Below are 18,676 nucleotides of genomic sequence, written 5' to 3'. Positions count from 1 at the left end.
CTGTAGGACAATGCAGTCGGCGTGGGTATGCAGGGTGAGTCACCTAACGTTACCGCTGGATATATTTCGTAAACCACATCAAATACGGACGAACCGATTCCACAGCCCGAACGTGAGGAGAGGGGCTAGTGTAATTGTTTAATGCAAACCATAGAAAAATGCACGGAAGTATGTTTTTTAACACAAACCTAGGTTTTTTTAAAATGGAACCCCGTTAGTTTTGTTAGCACATCTGAACATATAAACAAATACGTAATCAGTGCCGTTTGTTGCATTGTAAAATGTTAATTACATCCGGAGATATTGTAACCTAAAGTTGACGCTTGAAACCTCCGACAGCTGCAACATACATCGCGTTTCTACAGAATGATCTGTCAACGTTGCTCGAAAATGTCCCACTGGAAACGCGTCGACGTATGTGGTATCAGCATCATGGTGCACCTGCACATTCCGCAATTAACACTAGGCTGACCCTTGACAGGATGTCCGACGGGCGTTTCATAGGACGTGGAGGACGCATACATTGGCCAGCCCGTTCTCCTGATCTTACACCTCTGGACTTCTTTCTGTGGGGTACGTTAAAGGAGAATGTTTGCCGTGATGTGCCTACAACCACAGAGGATATGAAACAACGTATTGTGGCAGTCTGCGGCGACATTACTCCAGATGTACTGCGGCGTGTACGACATTCATTACGCCAGAGATTGCAATTGTGTGCAGCAAATGATGGCCACCACATTGAACATCTATTGGCCTGACATGTCGGGACACACTCTATTCCACTCCGTAATTGAAAACGAAAACCACGTGTGTACGTGTTCCTTACCCCTCATGGTAATGTACATGTGCGTCAGTGAAAAAGACCAATAAAAAGGTGTTAGCATGTGGACGTAATGTGCTGTTCCAGTCTCTTCTGTACCTAAGGTCCATCACCGTTCCCTCTGGATCCCTACGTAATTCGGTGCTCTCCGATACACACGATCGAACAGCGGAGGAGTAGTACTCAAGCGTCAACTTTAGGTTACAATATCTCCGGATGTAATTAACATTTTACAATGCAACAAACGGCAGATGTGCTAACAAAACTAACGGGGTTCCATTTAAAAAAACGTAGGTTTGTGTTAAAAAAACATACTTCCGTGCATTTTTAAATGGTTTGTATTAACCAATTACACTAGCCCCTCTCCTCGCGTTCGGTCTGTGGAATCGATTCGTCAGCATTTGACGTGGTTTACGAAATATATGCAGCGGTAATGTTAGGTGACTCACCCTGTATACCTCCACAACATCTGGGGAACGGCGTGATGGGACGCGTATGCAGGTCCACAACAGCGAAATGGTTAAGGGTGGCTGGGGCTCCGAAACGCCGCGGAAAGGCCCGGCAGCGGCCGGCTGACAGGGCTGGAAGCTGGAGGCGACCTTGCGGCTGCGCCCCTCCCTGGCGCCGAGCGGCCGGCCCGCTGCCGTGGCCAGCTGGTGGCTTGGGCCGGTGGTGGGCAGCGGCGCGGCGGCTGGCGCGCGCCGGCGAGCGCTCGGCAGTCAGTGTGAGCCCGCCGCGGCCGTGCCATGCTCTGGTGCTGCTACCCGTAGAGCGAGCAGGCGACGCGAGGCGAGGAGCACCAGCAGCGCCGGACAGCGCACGCCACGACGACATGAGGCCAACCCTCGTCGCAGCCGCTCTGCCTCTCCTGCTGGTGAGTCACAATCTCTCGTCTCCTTATACTCTCGACAGCGACGTCTCTGACGTTTCTCCACCACCAGCCACTAGCACTGTCAAAATATCACCCTGCAATAAGCGGAGTCGGCCACCAATAATGCAGGGTAAACCTTTGTCTTAAATTTATACGGAAGTTATTTGAGGGCCGCTACAGTATTAAAAGGTTGTAATGAAATAATACAGAGTATGCTGCAACAGTCACCTACTACCAATATTCTATTAGCGCGACGCGTTTCGGCAGTATGGTGCCATCATCAGGCACATTTGCTATTACTTTTATATTATAATTAACATGAAGTGAGGTTCGCCTCCATTGCTGCTCGTGCCAGTGAAGTTGTGTGTCGGAAGAGACACTAGTTCGGGAAGATTAATGTGATGTAGTGCGTACATTATATAATAAGCACGTTTAGCCAATTTGCTAGTGCATTTGCTCACATTTTTGTTGGTAATTTCGTTGTCTGGCACACAGAGCGCAGTAACAGGTACACTGCAGCTTAATATTTTCACAGTCATTTGTTTACATCACTCCAAAGAGTCATAAGAGCTAAGATAAACTAGTTTCTATTCCTTAAATAGTAGTATGCAGTGACGATGAAACATTTTCATCTATTTATGTCATGACAAATATTAGATGAGTAGCTGATAAAGACAATTTTTTTTTTTCGATGAAATAGGCATTCAGCATTGGACAAGTTTTTACGAAAGTCATTATTATTAGTTTCAAGTTCATCTTTGACAATGCCGTTCGTCCTGGCGAAACTTCAGAAAATTTGCTAAACGGCTATTATTTTCTGTTTTCTTCTTACTCCTGTCCAGAGTCCTGCACTATTTTAAAAACCACAGCGTATATATATATATATATATATATATATATATATATATATATATATATATATATATATATTCACCATGATCGCGGATTCGCCTTATTGTGTTTATTGTGTCATTTTCAAGCGATAGCTTACTATGAAATGTGTCAATGCACGTCGTTCCTTTTAAAGAGGGCACTATCCTCATGTCAAACGATGTTCACATATTCCTTGTGTGTGCCACGGCAGAACTCTTCGTCATTTATGTGGAGTAAAGTAGCACTGCATGTAATAATTGCTACCGAATCCACGCCATCTGCGCACGCAATTTCTACAGCGCGCCCACCAGGTGTTGCACTTGACAGCTACGTCAACAACTACGTCAACGTCATTTGTCAGAACTGCCAGTGGCCATACCATTATGCTGTCGGCCAGAATGACATAAACCGAGTGACGGGGAGGGGGGAAAAGACATTCAAGCATAAATTGTGGACAACACGTAACCGGGATTGCTTTGAACATCAGCTGAAAACACGAGTAACTCTTCTTACTTACTAATTTCTGAGCAACTTGTTATAGTTTCATTTAAGTTTTTACGTATACCGTGCACCACATTCATGACAGCTAGACGCGACATGGAAGATGTCAGCATTTATGTAACTGGATTTCTTTACTCAAACCATATCACAAAGTTTGATAAATATAACGCAGACCACAAACTGATACCAGTGGTTCTTCGTATTAACGGCTGTACCATGATTCAATCGGCCGTGGTGACACTGTGTCTTGCGATAACCGAAGTAGCGCGGAAAATTTTTAACTGTAAATAAGGACAGTTTAGGTTAGGCTTAACCTTCATTGCTTTTAATATTAATTGTCGATGAAAGTATCCGTAACGAGTCACATTTACTAATCTTTCCATTTGGCGATTCGGAAAGTGACAACTAAATCGTCAGATGGATGTATTTAAATAAATAAGTCAAGAAAATTTGTACGTACGACTTTTCTCGGCAGCCTGTGGTACAGACTGGGCACACTCCATAAAGGCAACAGTATGACTGTCTTGTATCGAAACTCTTTCGTTGCCTTTTCAGCCTTGGATCGCATACGTACTTATCATAACCGGTCTCGACTTGTTTGTAAGTCATTATCAGATGGTGTGCTTAAAAGAAAGAAACGGGATAGTAAAATACTAGGAAACTCAATTTCAAATCATTACAAATTTAACTTCTTAAAGTTAGTTTGATTTGGAGTTTGATTTTCTAGTATTTTGGTATCTCATTTTATCTTCCTGTTCAAGCACAGCAACTGATGGTAACTTAGTAAGGGCTCTAAACCGGCTACACGGCTATCTGTGCGACAATAAAAGAATGTGGTAGTTTAGTTTAGATTTTCGCATGTCTCGTGGACCATATTCGAGGCATCTCGCTAAGATGTACATCGTATCATAAACTTACAAATAAGACACAATTTCTCTGTCATATCATAACTGTATTTATGTAACTACATTTTTTTATAGTTCTTCACCAACAGAAAAGTTTAACAAATGTAACAACCGTATATACAAAACATCTATTCAGAAATCCATTTGTAAAGCAGGACGAGTTGCCAAGCTTGAAATCAATGTCTTTTTAAAAATTTCATTGTATACGAGCATATTTAATTCACAAGAGAGGTGTTCTTTCAGTGCATGTACAGAAAATATTCAAATGGTTCAAATGGCTCTGAGCACTATGCGACTTAACTGCTGAGGTCATCAGTCGCCTAGAACTTAGAACTAATTAAACCTAACTAACCTAAGGACATCACACACATCCATGCCCGAGGCAGGAGTCGAACCTGCGACCGTAGCGGTCGCTCGGTTCCAGACTGCAGCGCCTAGAACCGCACGGCCACTCCAGCCGGCCGAGAAAATATTCGTAGTGAGATGTAAATACGACTCGAAAAGCAGCCTGTGACATCTGCAAGACAGGGTCTTAGATAGTCCAGAACAGTCCTCCGCACAAACTACCTACAACTTTTTACTTTAAATAAATACACTTGAAGATTGAGGTGCAATCTTACGACTTTTCACTTTAAATAAATACACCTGAAGATTGAGGTGCAATCGAAACAGCTAGGGAGAAAGTTAGCTATTTTCAACTCAAAAACACCTAGTACAATGTGAAACACTTATGTAGGATCCTGAAGATTGCAGAGTGTACCCGAAACGCATTTTATCATTTCCACTGCATTACAATATTTAAAAACTGCATGAAGCAGTAAGTATTAAGCTAGTTTCTGGAAATTCTTATTCACTTATTTCAATGAAATCGACAACAGTGACAGGCTGTATAACTTAAGTAGGCGATACTTTTCTTTTTTCGCTAGCACACAGGAGTTCAGTTGCATAATTCCGCACTTGAGACTGATTAATAACAGACATCGTACCTCTCTATTGCCTGCTGCTCTGTGTAACACTTATCTGTAGCTCAAGGAAGACTTCTTCCATTCATGCATAGGTCGACCCTTCCTATTCCATCCTTTTCAGCAATCCTGACGTATTGATCGCCCCAGAATGAATTTTTCCTTTTTGTATATGATGTGGAGATTTACGATTTTTCGTTCAAAGTCATAATTCATTTAATTTTCTTTGAAACAACTTACCATGAACTGCTCAAGGCGTGCTTACGTTCAGTATTGCGTTTTTACCGAAAAGAAACGTGTAGTATTCCCTTTTTTTTTTTTTTTGCTTCATTTTATTTTCGAACGTGCACTAACTCGGGAGTATGGCCTTACCAATGGATAAACATTCCAGATCTACATGCCGGTTAAATGCCAACTAAGAATTTTTAGATTTTGCACAACGTAAAAGGAAGTCTTCTGGACTTTGTATTCAAACAGGCGGATATGGAGAAATCCACGTCTAGTGAAAAATATCTTGAAAATCGAGACGCGCAAAATTGCTAAGATATTATAATTGTCAACCGCATAATATACCATGACAACTGCCACACGTGTAACTGTTTAACATTTCAGAGCAACTGGATGAGACTTGCTCAAGGCGCGACATGGACGAGCGTACCACAGAAGGAAATATGCGCTTGAACTTGTTGGGCGGAAATGCTGATGTAACTCCAACAGTACAGCTAATGTCAAATTACCAAATGTTTGGCGATAGTGGTTCAAATTGTTCAAATGGCTCTGAGCACTATGGGACTCAACTGCTGAAGTCATAAGTCCCCTAGAACTTAGAACTACTTAAACCTAACTAACCTAAGGACAACACACACATCCATGCCCGAGGCAGGATTCGAACCTGCGACCGTAGCGGTCGCGCGGTTCCAGACTGTAGCGCCAGAACCGCTCGGCCACCAGCGGCCGGCGTTTGGCGATAGTCTATTATTGTCTATTAATTTATTAAACAGACTTCACCATTCTGAGTTTATGTGTCAGTACGGGTCGACGAAATTTTCATGAAATTTGTTTTCGAAATGGTGGTTTAAGTCTAAGAAAGTGAAGCGAATCTCAAAACCGTAGAATATTACTCTGTCACTCATTGAAGTGTTTCGTAGGAAAAGTGTCAGCGCTTTTTTAATTATAATTTAGGAATTATTTTTGATAAGAGAGAATATAAACATCATAGTTTAAGCATCACTGAGTTTTCTTCAGTGATCTACTTTGAGTTTGAGGAAGATTTCGAATCAACTTAGAGCTACCAACTCGGCTGACTTGACTATTCTGCTTTAGTATTTCAATGACAGTAGTCTGTGAACCTAGTTTCGGAATAATCACTATTTTATTTACCTTTTTGGTTTTATGACGACATGAATTTCTTCATATTCTATGTTATCAGTTTGACGGTGCTGGGTGTATTCATACTCACTGTTATTTACACTAAATCACAAATTTGTTACCTGTTTTCTTATTTCTAGTCTTGGTGGGTGGGAGGTATAATTCTTTTGGGATCCTCAGAATTCGGTATTACCTTCAACAGCTTAAGTAGAAATCTCTGTTTTATTCTTGACTGGTTATTATATTTCATCGCATTGTAATACATAAAGTTTCATTGTGCCAAAAACTAAGATTATCTTTGATATTTTAAGCTATCAAAAAGCGAACTTGTCAGGTTGGACAGAAAAGTAACTGATTTCGTAACCATTTGCTGTAGATACCAAGTAGTCAATACATATTAAATCATTAGTATATATCAGTATAAAACATTAACGTTAGTACATTCAGAAAAGATAGCAGAGCGGTACAACGTTGCATGTTAAAGAGCTATAATAAAGATCCTCGGAGAAATAGGTACTCAATTATATGTGCAAGAAAATGTCATCCATATTATAAACTGTTGGATATTTTTAGTTGACATGGCATGACAGTGTTCGTGTACAATGACGCTTATTAGTCGCACTGTAACGATGTTTGCTAGTCACCATTATTGCTAAGTAACCTTTATCAATCCAAAAACACCTAATTAAAATAGCATAGTGTTTATAACAATCAATCGTGTGTTATTTTCCTTGGAGTACGTTTCGTGTAACGATCAGTCAGAGCAACACGTTGGCTTAGGGGCAGAACAGATGGGATAAAAATCAGTTAGAAGGGAACGTTGTCTTTCTTTCACCATTTTTAACCTATGTGTTGACGACGCTCTATGGAAATTGGATATATATCTAGGAATTAAATTAAATATGAACATAATAACCTAAGAGCATTACCATTTCCTGATGATAAAGCTGTAATGTTAGAAAGACAAGATGACCTCCAACTTGCAAAATGTGGGGTGAACCAAAAAAGGTGAGGAAGAGGCTACAATCCTGACACTTCGTTTCGTAAGAAGAAAATTATGGCCAGGTAAACATTCACTATGGCCGAACATAATTAACAGCAACGAAATAATTGGGCAATCGTCACATTTTAAACATCTGAGATGCGACACAAGTTTTCATAATGATAATGGCATGCATAAAAAGCTGCACAAACGTCTAGCAATATTTAGAACAATAAATAAAACAACTACGAAACTCGAAAAGATTCGAGAATTTTTCTTCTCTTCCCTCGAGTACATACAGTGTTGAACGCCATTCGCTTCGTCGGGATTTACAAATTTTATTTTAATATTTAGTCTTGTGGCCGGATGCTCTTCCCGACGCCACATACGTCAAGTTAACCAGGGGAGGGGGAGGGGGGACAGTCTGTCTGTCATCGTGTAGACTTTATTCTGTGTGTTATCGTATCTTAACTGTTCGTGTATCGTATTACCTGAGGTGGATTTGGGGATCAGCCTGGCATTTGCCTAAGCGAGTTTGGGAAACTACCTAAAAACCATAGGCTGGACGGCGGTACTAGGCCACTGTCATTAATCCGCCGCGCGTGTTGAATCTGCGTATGGCTCACTTCCCTGTCTGGAAAGCTAGTGCGTTGCGCGTTACGCTTAGGAGCAGATCGGAAAAGACTTAGGAATTGGAGCACTTAAAGGCGTGGCGGGTACAGAATCGCGAGTCGGATAAATAAGAAACAAAGATGACATTCTTGAGGAGATTCTACAAAAAACTGTGAAGTGCTGGACATGAACTGAGGTACATACTTTTAATGAGGAAGCAGCTCGATTATAGAGATAGGCGGAAATAATATGTGAAGAGAACAAATTACTGAAGACTACAGGTGATGATCATGAACTGCAATCCGAAATGTGACACACAGGGCGATCAAGGAAAATAAGTACATAAAATTCGTAAAGATGGAGCAGACAGGTGTAAGACAATGACGACGACGAACTACAGTATGCAGGTTCAGTTCGAAAAACCAGAGTGTCCCCAGAATAATTCCCTAATAAGTGCCCTTAACACGTTCCACACCGCCGCGGACAAAATGAAAGCTATTCGTTTGAGACTGAAAAGATATCACACAGCACATCGTTCCGCAGACGGGAAAGCTAGCAGGAAACAGAAAGTTCGTTTGGCGTTTGACGGACGAAAGATAAAAGCAAACTCCAGAGGTCAGAGTTGTCAATACGAGGCGTGTGCTAGGAAATTACACGCAATTGCCGACATAATCGCTCTTTCACTTGTAACGAAAGAGGTTATGAAACGCGGTGTCGCCGGTTTGGAGGACCTGGACTACGCTGCGCTACTTTCCACAGCCGCAGTTGTCCGGCCGGCAGAAATACCAGCTGCGACAACGCCCTTGCAGCAGCCTCCAACGCAGCGTAGAGCGACTGCCGAGCTGTGCTGAACTGTTTTCGCACTTATACTTAGGAGGATCCCTACAAAAATTTCCCGAAGCTAGGGACACAGTATCGAACGAAAACCGTCGATTATTTACTCATGAACAGTACCATACGAAACGCATCGCACTCATAAAAGCGTGAAAGAAAAATGCCGATACCTTGAGAGATCGCTATTTACCTTTAAAAAAAGATACATTTTTTTATTTAAATCCTTCTTCCATCCACGTCCTCACGTATTTATGTCTGAGCAAAACAATGAAGCACAAAGGAGGAGGAAACGAAATGAATCTTCTTGGGGAGAAGTTATGCAGTACATTTCACCGATTACAAAATCGACTCAAATTAACAAGGCATCTGGCAGTATGAAACCACTTTATGACGTGGCACAACCATTGGCCTCATTCAGTTGGGAAGAGTGTCATAAAGCCTTTGAGTTCTCTCCTGAGGTCAGCTGGGTCAACACTGATGCAACTGGTCCTTAATATCGAAGATACTAACACTAGGACGTTGTTGACTTCCGAACTGGTCGCACACGTGTTCTATTGGGAAGAGACCAGGATTTCCTGCTTCTCTTGGGAGTACCTCAACATAACGCAGGTAGTTCCGAGGCGCGTGGCAAAAGTAGAGGAGCAATGTCCTTTTGAGAAATGGCACAACGATACTGTCACATGAGAGGTAACACGTGAGGACGCAAGACGTGCGTGATGTACGTTGTGTAGTCAAGAGTTCCCTCAATCAGCACCTGCCGTGACCTGAAGTCACAGCGTTGTCAACGCACAACAAGACATCTGTGCCTCTCGTAAACGAGAATGAGACCTCTCCCCAGATCACCGCCATAGCTGACACCCACCGGAGGTTCGAGCCCTACCTCGGGCATGGGTGTGTGTGTGTGTGTTGTTCCTAGTATAAGTTAGTTTAAGTAGTTAGTAAGTCTAGGGACCGATGACCGATGGTCCCTTAGAAATTCACAAGCATTTGAACATTTTAAGCATAGCGGACGACCAAGTTCATCATGGTAGTGCCGAATCACTTCTCATCTCTGAACACACTGGGACCCCAATAATTACCAGTCCATGTTTCCCGCTCACGGCAGCACTTCAAACGCAGCCACTTTTTGTTTTAGTGTTGCCAGCATCCTGAGACGGTAGTACTCTAGTCTGACTGCTGCTAGCCTCTGAATAATGGTGCTGGATGACACAGAATGTTTCAGGGAATCAGATACTTGTTCTGACTTGGCAGGGGCAGATTTGAAGTGCTTGAAATATGCTTCGTGCGCAGTACGACGAACATTCCTTGTGGTCTCCTCACATGGTCAATGAATATACCTGCTCGACATGGAGCCCATCATCAGGGTACTGTCGTATTCGAATGCCCTACAGATCTGGTAATTTCACGATTCGACCAACGGTCAAATGAAGACCCACAGTGAGAACCCTTTCAAACCCTGTCTTGTGCTGATGACGCTGTCTCAGACTACTACACAACATCCCAGTATCCTCCTTTTGGGTCAAATTGAAACTGGTGACAGTGGGTCCACAACCGACTATTTTGACATAGGTTGGTTGGTTCAATCGGGGTAGCGGGCCAAACAGCGAGGTCAGCGGTCCCATCGGATTAGGGGAGGATGGAGAAGGAAGTCGGCCGTGCCCTTTCAAAGGAACCATCCCGGCATTTTCCTGAAGCGATTTAGGGAAATCGCGGAAAACCTAAAGGCCGGACGCGGGATTGAACCGGCGTCGCCCCCCCCCCCCCCCCCCACAAAAAAATTGCGAGTCCAGAGTGCTAACCACTGCGCCACCTCGCTCGGTTTTGGATAGGGAACCAATGTTCGAAAATGCATTTTTATTGTGTTATGAACGTGCACAGCGTGAAAATAACGTAGCTCAGAGTAACTGTTCAAAGTAATTACCACCAGTCTCAATGCCTACATCGTAACGGCACATGAAGTTCTGTCGCATTCTCTCAAAGGTCCCTGATATCTGTTCTACAGAGAGACATGCAGCCTAGACCCTAGCAAGCAGGACTTCATCTGTTTGAACGGGGGTTTCATATACCAACGTCTTGATGTAACCCCAGAGGAAAAAGGCCAGAGGTGTGAGATACGGCGATCGCACTGGCCATGGGGTAGGACCTCCCCCTCCAACCCAACAATGGGGTTATGTGCTGTTCATGTGCACTCGAACATTAACATCGTGTTGAAGCCACATCCTTTCGCAGACAACAGAGGTTATAGTCTCTAAGAACTGTGCAGCACACCTCGCAGGTACAACAGGTGACGTGCACCAGTCAACAAGGTCCTGTTAAGTGATATTCGCTCAGATGTAGCGAGAAGTCGTTGTGCATGACAGTTTAAACGCTCGAAGGATGACGCTGCGCCGACAGGGAAACCAGAAGACGGGGTACGCAGAAAAAAATCACGCAGCGAAGCAACTGGCGCCACCACAGAACCAAGTGTGAACAACACTAAGGGAGCAAACGGGGCTGTTTCTATCGTTCTGTCGTTTGACCAACGAGAATAATATTATAAGCAGAATTTAATCACCAATGTTCTGCCTCGGTTCATAAGGCCAGTAAATCAACCTCTACAGCCGAGGTTGCTAAGACAGGCCTCGAATCGGTGGTATTTGGCTATAAACTCGGTGATAGAACAAATTTTCAGCATAGGTATCTGGCCAATAAGGGGTGCAGAGGCAATGGTGTTATGTACCTGATCACCAGACTTGGTGCATACGTCCGCGATTAAATTGCAAGGCACTCCGCAGCGCCTCAATAAGTGAAGTCATTTGAATCGTCCGTCGGATGGGGACGTCAAACCCGGCGGCCCCTTTGGTGCTACTGGGGAGGAATAGGCTATGTGGTGGGTTCCTTTTGCTCGTCATCACCATACAGGACAATATATACTCGCAAATTACAGTCACCTACACTCATCAAATACACTTCGCTCAAAACTCTAATTTCAGAGTGGAAAGAGACCAATGTGTGCAGGTGCGAATCCAAGCTCATGGGTGTCATCAGCTCCAACACACTGCAACGAACATTTTGCACAAGACATTTATATGTTTACATTCATCAATTTCTATATATATCGGCTGACTTCTGGAGAACGAAGTAAAAGACTAAGAATATAGTAAATAACAAAAATTTTTGCAGAATTACAAGCTGCGTTTAATACATAATACTTTTCTGCTTCTTGTCCGAGTGCCTGCACTAGTGGGTGGCCGTACGTCCTGAACGCTTGCATTCCAGCCAGGAAAATGAGGACATGCACAGGTTGGCAGTGCTTGTTGCCAACAACAAAGCCGACATGGTTCGCGAATCCACTGGTAGTAGGTGCAAACCACAATAAGTTGAGTGTGACGAGACAAAAAGTGAAAGACCGTGCACTAAGACTGACTTTCCCAAATGTACGTGGGAACTGAAGATAGAGACAGCATTCCACCATTATATGCTCCTGTAGCCACAGTCTGCAGACCTGTGTCAGACGTGTGATCATAGTAGTGGTGCTAAATGTAACACTGACAACGATGAGCGCGAGGTCTACGAGAAAGACAGGCTGCGTCGCGTACGTCACGAAGGTAGTCCTGCGATCTCTCGCTCGCTCAAATCAGTAGACAAACTACGTTTCTACAACTGTTAACTCATAACTAGGAGTGTCCGTAAAAACGAAAACTGAATCTTCTACTGGAATCCACTATTATGGAATGTCACTGTTATTAGTCCTATATTGATGGGAAGTCCGTGGGCTTATAATTTATTACGGCTGTACAGGCGTACAAGAAAATAAAATCATGCTAAAATGATTATCAGTCGCATAAGGCACCACTTCGAGCATGTAATGAGTACTGTTTAGCAGAAGAGACTAAATGCTACAAACAAGCCGTTATACCATTTACACTCCTGGAAATGGAAAAAAGAACACATTGACACTGGTGTGTCAGACCCACCATACTTGCTCCGGACACTGCGAGAGGGCTGTACAAGCAATGATCACACGCACGGCACAGCGGACACACCAGGAACCGCGGTGTTGGCCGTCGAATGGCGCTAGCTGCGCAGCATTTGTGCACCGCCGCCGTCAGTGTCAGCCAGTTTGCCGTGGCATACGGAGCTCCATCGCAGTCTTTAACACGGGTAGCATGCCGCGACAGCGTGGACGTGAACCGTATGTGCAGTTGACGGACTTTGAGCGAGGGCGTATAGTGGGCATGCGGGAGGCCGGGTGGACGTACCGCCGAATTGCTCAACACGTGGGGCGTGAGGTCTCCACAGTACATCGATGTTGTCGCCAGTGGTCGGCGGAAGGTGCACGTGCCCGTCGACCTGGGACCGGACCGCAGCGACGCACGGATGCACGCCAAGACCGTAGGATCCTACGCAGTGCCGTAGGGGACCGCACCGCCACTTCCCAGCAAATTAGGGACACTGTTGCTCCTGGGGTATCGGCGAGGACCATTCGCAACCGTCTCCATGAAGCTGGGCTACGGTCCCGCACACCGTTAGGCCGTCTTCCGCTCACGCCCCAGCATCGTGCAGCCCGCCTCCAGTGGTGTCGCGACAGGCGTGAATGGAGGGACGAATGGAGACGTGTCGTCTTCAGCGATGAGAGTCGCTTCTGCCTTGGTGCCAATGATGGTCGTATGCGTGTTTGGCGCCGTGCAGGTGAGCGCCACAATCAGGACTGCATACGACCGAGGCACACAGGGCCAACACCCGGCATCATGGTGTAGGGAGCGATCTCCTACACTGGCCGTACACCACTGGTGATCGTCGAGGGGACACTGAATAGTGCACGGTACATCCAAACCGTCATCGAACCCATCGTTCTACCATTCCTAGACGGGCAAGGGAACTTGCTGTTGCAACAGGACAATGCACGTCCGCATGTATCCCGTGCCACCTAACGTGCTCTAGAAGGTGTAAGTCAACTACCCTGGCCAGCAAGATCTCCGGATCTGTCCCCCATTGAGCATGTTTGGGACTGGATGAAGCGTCGTCTCACGCGGTCTGCACGTCCGGCACGAACGCTGGTCCAACTGAGGCGCCAGGTGGAAATGGCATGGCAAGCCGTTCCACAGGACTACATCCAGCATCTCTACGATCGTCTCCATGGGAGAATAGCAGCCTGCATTGCTGCGAAAGGTGGATATACACTGTACTAGTGCCGACATTGTGCATGCTCTGTTGCCTGTGTCTATGTGCCGGTGGTTCTGTCAGTGTGATCATGTGATGTATCTGACCCCAGGAATGTGTCAATAAAGTTTCCCCTTCCTGGGACAATGAATTCACGGTGTTCTTATTTCAATTTGCAGGAGTGTATATCGAGTATTGATCTTAAATTAAATTTTGCTGTAGTTCTGTTAATCAGTAAGACTTCATAATAGCAGATTCCAGTGGAAGATGCAATTCTCGTTAGTACTTACATGCCCAGCTGCGAGTTAACAGGTTTAGAAACGCATTTTGTCTGCTGAACTGAGCGAGCGAGCGATTTCAAGGACTGCCGTCGTGACGTACGCGCCTCGGTCTCTCTTTCTCGTGGGCCTAACTACCATTTTATCTACGCCTATATAGTTATTCCTCAAGCCACTGTACTGTGCATGGCACTACTAGTCATTCCCTCTCGTGTTCCTCATAAATGGAGTAAGGAATAAAGGACTGTCTGTATGCCTCCGTAAGAGCCCTAACTTCTCTTAGCTTATCTTTGTGCCCCTTGTGCGAAATGTGCTTTGTTGGCAGTAGAATCGTTCTGCAGTCAGATGGAAATGCCGGTTCTCTAAATTTTCTCAATATTATTTCGCTCAATAGAGTTTCGTGGAATGAACGTCGCTTCCTTCTATGGATTCCCATTTGAATTGAGGAATCATCTCCGCAGTACATGCGTGTTATTCGTACCTACCGGTAAAAAATCTAGCGGTCATTACTTTGAATTGCTTCGATGTCTTCCTTTAATCCAACCAGGTTGTGATCCCAAAAACTCGAGCAGTTGTCAATAATGGGTAGTACTACCATTCCACACGTGGTATCCTTTGTAAATTAGGTACGTTTCTCTAAAATTCGTCCAAAAAACCGAAGTCGACAATTCGCCCTCACTGCTGCCGTCCTTACGCGCTCTTTCCATTATGTATCGCTCTGCAGAGTTACGGCTAGATATTTAAGCTATGTGACTGTGTCAAGCAGCACAGTGCTAATGCTGTGTTCGAACATGACGGGATTCTTTTTCCTCTTCATCTACATTGACTTAGCTGCCGTTCATCACACCAACCAGAAACCGTGTCTTAGTAAACTTGTATCCTCGTACAGTTACACAACGAAGACACCTTCCCGTACACTACAGCATCATCAGCAAAGAGCCGTAGATTGCTGGTCACATTACACGTCAGATGATTTATGTATACTGAGAATAACAGATATCCTGTCGACCATATCACACACTTTCCTGCCGGCCGGAGTGGCCGAGCGGTTCTAGGCGCTACAGTCCGGAACCGGGCGACCGCTACGGTCGCAGGTTCGAATTCTGGCTCGGGCATGGATGTGTGTGCTGTTCTTAGGTTAGTTAGGTTTAAGTAGTTCTAAGTTCTAGGGGACTGATGACCTAAGAAGTTAAGTCCCATAGTGCTCAGAGCCATTTGAACCATTTTGAACACACTTTCCTGTGGCACACCCAATGATACGGACACCGATGAACACTCGCAGTCGAGGACAACGGACTGGGTTCTATTACTTAAGAAATCTCCGAGGTAGTCACATATCTGGGAACCAATTCCATATGTTCGTACCTTCATTGACAGCCTGCAGTGGGGCACCAGTTATCTATCACTACGGAACCTACCTGTTTCCCCCATCCATGGTTTGCAGGATGTCATGGGAGATAAGGACAAGCTGAGTTTCGCGAGAGCGATGCCTTTTAGGTCCGTGCTGATTTGCGGACAGAACCTTTTTCGTCTCACGGAACTTTATTACACACTCATGCTCATAAATTAAGGATAACTGCAGAATGTGGTGCCACACAACGTGGCACTACACAAAACTGGCGCTAATAGGATAGGCACGTGGGGAGCACACACGACACAGATCTGTAAGTACACGGTATTTGTGATAAATTGAGAAAACCGTCCCGAAATACATGTTCTACAAAACTCCACTGTTTCCTGTGCATGTGCCCCGATATCAATATGAGATATGATCACCATGCACATGTACACAGGCCGCACAACGGGTTCGCATACTCAGGATAAGGTGGTCGAGCAGCTGTTGGGGTACAGCCTCCCATGCTTGCACTATTGGACTTATCACCTGAGGTCATCAGTCGTGGATTCTTGGATTCTACTAACTACGACCAGTCTCGATCAAACCAGTGTAACACACTCCCTGTCTTCGTGTACAACTCAATGTGATCTTTCCATGCTGAAATGAGACTTGTGTGTCCTGAGAAAGAGTTGACTGGAAGACCTCTGAGACGCGGATGCAAGGTTCGGTTCCGCAGGGAATCCAAGTTTTTTTACAGTCTCCCCCACCTCTGTCTCTCCCGTCCCTCCCCCAGTCTCAACGATAAATAGAGGGTGAGCAAAATAAAACTGATCTGGAAAATACTTCATGCAACTTAACATAGGCAGCCAACTTACATCTCCACCCCAGGTGTGGCTGATGTCAGTTGGGTTGTCATTTTAAGGTTCATGAATTATTTTCCGCCGGCCGCTGTGACCGAGCGGTTCTTGGCGCTTCAGTCCGGAACCGCGCTGCTGCTACGGTCGCAGGTTCTAATCCTGCCTCGGGCATGGATGTGTATGATGTCCTTGGTTAGTTATGTTTAAGTAGTTGTAAGTCTAGGAGACTGATGACCTCAGATGTTAAGTCCCATAGTGATTCGAGCCATTTGGACCATTTGAATTATTTTCCAAGTCAGTTTTGTTTTTCCAAACCTGCGTCACTTGCCGTTGCCTCCTTTTAACGCACCATAAATTCCTAGGATTTCAACAGTAAAAACTATAAAACATTTTAAAATAATGATTTGTTTACTTCAGTGCTTAATAATTCGATCTGGTATAACTTCCAAGAAAATACAACTCAGAGAAACAAACGAACTGAAAAGGATTTGCTAGAGAAGTTCACTAATTTAAAAGCTGTGAAAAGAAACGAACTCGAACCACCTTGTCAACATCGTAATTTCCACCGCCATACCTTGGCGAAAGATCTTGCCACGTACCTGAGGAAATTCTGGCGAGTCAAAGGCATTTGCCCAGTCATTCGTCGACCAGTGTCGTGTGGCAACAGAAGACAGCAAAAGGAAAACTGAAGTTATAAATTTCGCGTTTAAGAAATCATTCACGCAGGAGAAGGACAGATATACCGTCATTTGAACGTAGCACAGAGTCCCATAACGAGGACACCGCAACTGGCACACCTCAAGCTTAAGAAGCATCTGAAAGAATTGAATGGAAATAAGTCCTCAGGTCTGAATGGAATCACAGTTCGGTTGCGGAACCTCTACTGCACTGGCCTCATACTTAGCATGCATTTATCGAGAATCTCTCGTTCACCTTAAAGCTCAAGCGACTGGAGAAAAGCGCAGGTAACTCCTGTTTATTAAAAGGTAAAAGAAATCGAACCTGTAAATTACAGACAAATATCCTTATCATCAGTTTGCTGTAGAGTGTTTGAACACATTCTGAATACAATAAATACACTTATTCTCATAAATTAAGGATAATGCCGATACATTATGAAACAACGCTCTGGTGGGCGGTTTGTGGGCTCAGATCACCTCGGGGTATGACCATGCTGTGAATTTGACCTACGGTGGCCGCACGGTGGCGCTGGCAGCAGTCCACATACGCAGAGATGTGTTGGTGCATGTCAGAGTACGGTGCAGCGAGTAAGTGTGCAGACGTTTTCAAACGTGCTAATGGTGACTGTGTGTTGAAAATGGCTCAAAGAACACATATTGATGATGTTATGAGGGATAGAATACTAGAGCGACTGGAGGCTGATCAAACACAGCAGGCCGTAGCACGGGCCCTCCGTGTGCCACAAAGTGTGATCTCAAGATTACGGCAACGATTCCAGCAGACAGAAAACGTGTCCAGGCGCTACAGTACGGGACGTCCACAGTGAACAACACCACAAGAAGGCCGGTATCTGACCATCAGTGCCCGCAGACGGCCATGGAGTATTGCAGGTAGCCTCGCTCGGGACCTTACCGGAGCCACGAGAACAGTTGTCTCCAGACACACAGTCTACAGACGACTGAAGAGACATGCCTTATTCGCCCGGAGACCTGCAAGGTGCATTCCACTGACCCCTGGTCACAGGAGAGCCCGTAAAGCCTGGCGTCAAGAACACAGTACATGGTCATTGGAACAGTGGTCCCAGGTTATGTTCACGGACGAGTCCACGTATAGGCTGAACAGTGACTCTCGCCGGGATTTCATCTGGCGTGAACTAGGAACCAGATACCAACCCCTTAATGTCCTTGAAAGGGACTTGTATGGAGGTCGTGGTTTGATGGTCTTGGGTGGGTTTATGATTGGTGCACGTACACCCCTGCATGTCTTTGACAGAGGAACTGTAACATGTCAGGCGTATCGGGACGTCATTTTGCACCAGTATGTCCACCTTTTCAGGGGTTCAGTGGGTCCCACCTTTCTCCTGATGGACGATAACGCAAGGCCCCACCGAGATGCCATCGTGGAGGAGTACCTTGAAACAGAAGATATCAGGAGAATGTAGTGGCCTACCTGTTCTCCAGACCTAAACCCCATCGAGCACGTCTGGGATGCTCTCGGTCGACGTACTCATATCGGTGCACGTCTTCAAACCCCTAGGACAATTCAAGAGCTCTGACAGGCACTGGTGCAAGCATGGGAGGCTGTACCCCAACAGCTGCTCAACCACCTTATCCTGAGTATGCCAAACCGTTGTGCGGCCTGTGTAGATATGCAT

General features: G+C 45.1%; 1 protein-coding gene across 1 annotated transcript in view; it reads left to right on the top strand.

Moving 5' to 3' along the window:
* The first annotated feature begins 1,550 nt into the window (after window positions 1-1,550).
* LOC126237304 (uncharacterized) overlaps window positions 1,551-18,676 on the top strand; it is a 501,575-nt gene continuing 484,449 nt past the window's right edge. The window contains exon 1 of the mRNA XM_049947262.1: window positions 1,551-1,694. Within this exon, the coding sequence (XP_049803219.1) occupies window positions 1,653-1,694 (42 nt within the window). The 5' untranslated portion in view covers window positions 1,551-1,652. The remainder of the gene's footprint in view (window positions 1,695-18,676) is intronic.

This window comes from Schistocerca nitens, chromosome 2 (genome assembly GCF_023898315.1).
Source record: "Schistocerca nitens isolate TAMUIC-IGC-003100 chromosome 2, iqSchNite1.1, whole genome shotgun sequence".
NCBI classification, from domain to species: Eukaryota; Metazoa; Arthropoda; class Insecta; order Orthoptera; family Acrididae; genus Schistocerca; species Schistocerca nitens.
Note: the sequence above shows the minus strand (reverse complement) of the source record. Positions and strands in the feature narration are given on the sequence as shown.